This window comes from Chanodichthys erythropterus, chromosome 8 (assembly GCF_024489055.1).
Source record: "Chanodichthys erythropterus isolate Z2021 chromosome 8, ASM2448905v1, whole genome shotgun sequence".
Taxonomy (NCBI): domain Eukaryota; kingdom Metazoa; phylum Chordata; class Actinopteri; order Cypriniformes; family Xenocyprididae; genus Chanodichthys; species Chanodichthys erythropterus.
In genome coordinates, this window is record NC_090228.1 from 13,888,312 (window position 1) to 13,894,303 (window position 5,992).

The 5,992-nt window shown below is 37.8% G+C and overlaps 1 protein-coding gene across 2 annotated transcripts; it reads right to left on the reverse strand.

Annotated features, from left to right (window-relative positions):
• Window positions 1–1,368: 1,368 nt before the first annotated feature.
• Window positions 1,369–4,611, reverse strand: lum (lumican). Of its 2 annotated transcripts, none has more exons than XM_067391039.1 (3): window positions 4,167–4,289; window positions 2,529–3,434; window positions 1,369–2,448 (listed from the first exon to the last, which is right to left on the reverse strand). In XM_067391039.1, the coding sequence occupies exons 1-3, from the start codon at window positions 4,246–4,248 to the stop codon at window positions 2,294–2,296; spliced, it is 1,143 nt and encodes a 380-aa protein (XP_067247140.1). In that variant the 5' UTR covers window positions 4,249–4,289; the 3' UTR covers window positions 1,369–2,293. The 2 variants fall into 2 exon arrangements, with proteins under 2 accessions (XP_067247140.1, XP_067247141.1); XM_067391040.1 differs by lacking the exon at window positions 4,167–4,289 and adding an exon at window positions 4,312–4,611 and having other exon boundaries at window positions 1,371–2,448.
• Between the last annotated feature and the right edge of the window lie 1,381 nt (window positions 4,612–5,992).

A 5,992-nucleotide genomic window follows, 5' to 3' on the forward strand; every position in this document is an offset into this window, starting at 1 on the left:
GGTCACCCCAGACCCTCCATTCCACTGGAATGCTGGGTTGTCTGCCTGCAATTCTACTGTTTTAAATAAAACACTCATTTTTAGTGCCAGCTCAGACTTGTGCAGAAAGATCTGTAGTTATGTTAAATGCAACTTTTGAAGTTCCTGTCATGAAGGTGTGGTTCAGGATGGAGAGACAGATGGGAGCAGATGGTTGGAAGAGTTAAAGGGAAAGAATGGACCAAATGTTGGGCTATTTTATGATTCATCCCAGGTATGTCCTGAGCTGAGGAAGGGAATGAATGTTTACAGCTAACCCAAATACTGGCCCAGCTACACATGACCAAACATTGAACTAGTGTACAACTGTAAACTGAGCAGCTCTTTTCAAATACAAGTCTTACAAATCCCGGGACATTTGTTCCGCAGGGCTAAATTGTACTTGTTTAACACCCAAGTAAATTGTTTTTGTGGTTTTTGCTTGTAGGACTTCATCACAGGTCAAAGAATATAAAGTCAAAGGATAATGTCAACATGGCATTAGCAGATGTAGTATTTATGTTAAACACTGGCATAGTTCATCGAGTGTGTCAACAAATTCAGTACATACTCTGAAATGTTGGGAATTTGATCATAGTCTGGGATTTATGGACACAAATAGTACATGTATCTTAAAACTACTTCCATAATCCTTATTAAAGCCCTTAATAGAATGATTTAATATGTTAGAAAGCAGTATTAACTTAAATGTTTGTGTACTGCCAGCGGATATGCCACAAAAATAACACCCTATTCCATACGAAAGCCTTTTCATCTTACAATCTCTATATTTATATTCACAGCCTATACTTCAGCTAGAGACATCAAGAGAACATGTTGCCTTGAGGAAGTGGTTCTGTCATAATGGCTTTGCTTAGAACAAGAACTTTGTCCATCCACGAGTTTGGCTGAGAGGCTAGAAAGGAGGAGGATGGAGGATAGTTTCACACCAGAAGTTTCTTTTAAAAGCAGGGCTGAGAAAAGGAAATCCACATGAGCCAAGCTAGAAGATCAATAACCAAGTCGAAAATGAACAAAATATTGAGTAGCTCGCCTGTGCGTAAAGGGAACTATTTTGTGTTTAGTATCTGAGTCTAATTTAATTTAGACAAATCGAGATTGATGCACTTTTGTTTATGATTCAAAAGATCCTAATTACTTTATGAAGATCTACTGAAGATTTCATGTGATGATTCTTCAGAGAATTCCTCATGATAAAATGGAGTGGCTTTAAGTAAATGTATCCTATTAATTAAATATTGTGTATAATATTCATATATTTATTTCTACATTTGCCCTCATTATCAGGATTGATGCCATCAGTATCCCCCCACACATGTAAGAAATCTGGTTTATTCAATTAAAGAAGAACAAACTCTTTTGGTATTTTAAAAAACAAAATAGAACAACAACAAATAAGGGAACTTTTACAATAGTTACTGTAATCTTGTGGTTCAATGATTTGACTAACATTGTGATGATGTGAAATGTTGTATTGAATACATAAAAACTGCAATGATGTTTACCATAGAAGTGAAAGCAATTACTGTTACAAAATTAAGATGAACTGCATGCAGATACAGTAGAACATGGTATAAATGTTTGCAGAGTTCAGAAATTCAAGCTGCTACTAGTTTGCTATTAATACAACATTTTGGCACTGCAATTCCTCAGTTAAATTAAAAAAAAAAAAACTTTTTTGTTAACAGTTAGCTAAACCTCAGCAAATTCACTCAGTGTCCAGCAATTTAATTTCAGTTTAGTATAAATTTTACTTTCAGTTGAATTCTAGATTGCATTCAACATTGCTGCCCATTTATATACAAGTAGATATTTTTCATAACTTTTACTCTAAACAATCTAATTTCCTTACCGGCAGGCTTATTAATAATATGATTACAATTTTGAGCGATTAAGGTATTTAACATGCAGAAATATTAAGATGCAGTTAGATGACATATAGTGCAACTTCTTATAGAGCGCACAATGGGATATTCACAAGTTGCACAAATATGTCTCTCTTTAGATGTGAATATCTTGTCAAATTCAACTACTACTCTTCATACAATATCATACAAGGCTGATGTTTTATGTGCAAGATTTTCAAGATTCCAGACTATTGCTGCCCATTTTAGAGAGTAAATATTGTCATCAATGTGCAAGTTATCACTTGTGGCTGCCAGGATCATGAATAAAGACGTGCAGATGTCAATCAGCGTGTCTAATAAGAGCAATAGCCTTAATTTGTTTGATGAACTACTGGCAGGATGTGACCCTAATCAAAGATGATCTCTGAGGCCTGGCGTAGGCAGTTAGCCGTGTCATCTGGCATACTGCGGTGCGTGAGATTGTTTCCATCCAAGCGCAGGGTCCTCAGTCTAGAGTAGTTGACCGGGGAGCTGAACTTGCAGATATTCGTCAGGTCAAACTCTGAAGAAACAGAAGTCGAAATGGAGTAAAAACCATGCAAAATCTGTTGCTTGATTAGGTGGACACAGAGAAAGACTTACTGTTTATCTCGTTGACTTGCAGGTACAGGTGCTCGAGTGATTCGTTGATCTCTGGAATGGACTTCAGCTTGTTGAAAGACAAGTCGAGCTCAAGGAGAGAGGACACGTTGAACACACCTGCAGGGATTCCAGAGTCCACCAGCTTGTTGTGGGAGACACGCAGGTACTGCAGGGCTGGGAGCTTGGCCAGGTAGCCACCAGGGATGCTGTCGATTTCGTTATTGTCGGCATAGAGCATCAAAAGCGAAGCTGGAACTCCAGAGGGAAGTTTCTTGAGCTTGTTCTCGCTCATGTCCAGCAGAACGAGGGACTTCAGGGTTTTGAAGGCACCTGTGATGCTCTCAGTAGTCAGCTTGTTCTTGGACAGGTGAAGGGAGGTCAGGTTTTCCATCCCAGACAAGGTGCTAGCAGGGAACGAGCTTAGCTCGTTGCCAATCAGCTTCAACTCATCCAGAGACTTCGAAAGAGGACCAGGGGGTTTGGTCAGCTGGTTATGGCTGAAGTAGAGCTTCTCCAAGCTGCCCAGTTTATCAATGGTACCAGCCTGGATCTTGTCGCTGGTGATTTTGTTGTTGTCGAGGACAAGCCAGCGAAGGTCAGTGACGTTATCGAATACGCCAGCCTTGATCTCTTCAATTAAGTTGTTCTGTAGGTAGAGGTATTTGATTCCGCTCGGCACAATGGGAATGAACTTCAACTTGCGCTCGTTGCAGTACATAGCTGTGGGGAAGTTGATGGGACATTCGCACTCCTGGGCGCAAGTGGGAGATGATACTCCCTCCAGTGGTGCGGAGGGCATGTAGTATTCATCATAGTATTCGTACTGACCCAAACTCTGACATACAAGTCCAGCCAATAGGAAGGAGCCCAGAGCAAACATGGCTGCACAACTCAGACAAATCAAACCTGGAGAAGAGAAGAGAAGAGAAGAGAAGAGAAGAGAAGAGAAGAGAAGAGAAGAGAAGAGAAGAGAAGAGAAGAGAAGAGAAGAGAAGAGAAGAGAAGAGAAGAGAAGAGAAGAGAAGAGAAGAGGTTTCTTTGGTTATATAATAGTACATGAAAAAAAAAAACGTAAGAATAACAGAACTTTCTACTGTGAACCTCAGACATAAACAAAACCCAGAGACATTCTTCTAATGGAAATTGATGACTTCATCCTCAAGAGTGCAAAAAGGCCCAGACAGCCGTTCCTCCCAGCTCAAATTAGACCCACATTGCTTATGTGCAGATCCAAGTTCATCTCAAGTTACATTAACGTTACCTCATACCTATACCTCCTCTCTTTGCGTGCTATGCTGAATCATTATTGATTTGCAAATGAATAATGCAAAAGTATGTTTTTAATATTCATTAATAAATTAATATTTCATGAAGGTTGAAAGAAGAATAAATAGCAGCAGGTGTCACACAAGGACGTTTTCAACACACAATATTTGTGTTAAAACAATTCATAGCAGGAAAATGCCTAATTAAATCCAGTAGTGCATAATCTCTCACTGCTTAAGCACAACATAAAAATTCACGCATGCATAATAATTCTCTTCACGCATTCATAAATAATCTAACTGAACTATTTATAACAATGCAATGATTTGACTGAAATGTACTTGATAGAACTGGAAGCATCTCAAACATTACCTAGCCGAATATCCGCAATATGATCATACTGTTTCTTCAGTCCACCCCAAAAATCTGCCAAGCAGATTTCTGATAATCTCATCCAGACAGAACAAAAGCAAGCATGAGCTTTCAACTCATAACCGCAGATGCTAAATATCCTTACCTTCCTGCTTCTCTCTCTGTGTACGACTTCAGGTAGAGTTGTGTGCGGCCCGAGGACTCTGGAGAGAAAGAGAAAGGGAGGGAGAGAGCAGACAGCAAGAGAGAGAGAGAGAGAAAAGAGAGAGAGACACTCAAGCCAGACCTTAGTTACCCAAGATTGATAGAAAACAGAAGTCAGGCGGTTCTAGTGAGTAGATCTCAGCAGTTGTTCACCGTGGCACATATGGATTCTAACAAGGTTCAGGTGTAGCAAAGCAGTTTGGGACATGTAGTACTTCATGGGACAAAGAAAGGAGCAAAGACTCACTGGGGAGGGTTCGCAAAATATATATACCTGTATTGCCGCCAGACGCACACACACTTTTCCAACCCATCTTTTCCAAACAATCCAATAAAACAGTTCAACTATTGTGTGAGCCGCAAACAAGCCAACAAACACCTCGACCACCGGTTCTTTCATAGCCAATGCTAAGCATTTCTCATAAAAAACGAAATATTCTTGATACAACAAAGGTTAACAAAACTATTTGGAAAATCGCCTAGAAAAAAAATTGGCTATGCTGCAATGACAGCTGCCTGCTATTAGACTACTAGGCTGTAAATAAGACTTGGAAAAATTGACCAAATAAGACGCTAGTGGGCCAAACCAGCTTTACATAACTGTGTTGTCTATCTTCAGCATCTGAACGGAGAGTGTGTCCAATTCGTAACAGCTGGTAGATTGTATATCATCAAACATTGTGCCATCTTTTAATCTTAAGCCTCATAAAAGCCAGACGGCTTCTGTCTGGCTGTAGTCATGGACCTCTGTGATGGGCAGCTCGCACACAGTGGTGGGCTGTAACTCATGAGGGATCCAGGAAAGACGGAGCTGATTGCAGGTCAGTTTGGCTTTAATAGCACACGTTGGCTCTTAGGAATGCAGTAAATCCAGAAAACCAGATGAGAGGTTGGTTGGTTGTGTTTATCAGAGGAGCTGAGATTATGGATTGTCTTAGATTATTGCAAAGTTAAAAAAGAATATCAAGATAAAATCAGCACACCAGATGTAAAATAAAATGTAATAAAATGAAGGACTTGTAATTGTATATGTTATAATTATTAAAGATTAAATTAATAAATCATAAAGGACAAGAAGCTACATGGTCATCATTTTACTACCAAAAAAAAAAAAAATCTCAGCTTCCCCATGTGTGTTGATTCAAAACAAAGTCATAACAAGGAATAAGTACACAAAAGTAAAATTTAAAATAATAATAAAATATTAAATAAATAAATCACAATAGCAATAAGTTATCTATAGTGATTGTTTTACTAAAAAAAAAAAAGTTTCACTGAGTATGTTGATTCAAAAGAAAGTACAAATAAAAAATAAAATAAAATAAATCATGTATGGTCCATGGTCATCATTTTATTTTATTTTATAATTTTAAAAAATTCAAAACTTCAAAAAGCGATGAGTAACAATGAATTCGTACTCAATATATGATTATATGAGTAAAATAAAATAAATTAAACACTTACATTTTGTAGGGTCCATGGTCATCATTAAAAGGGGGATGTTAACTCAAATAATTCAAAACAAAAATACATAAAATTAAATAAAAATAAAAAATAAAAGCTAAATAAATGAAAAATATTAAATTATTATATACAATTATAATAATGTAGGAAAAGGTCAT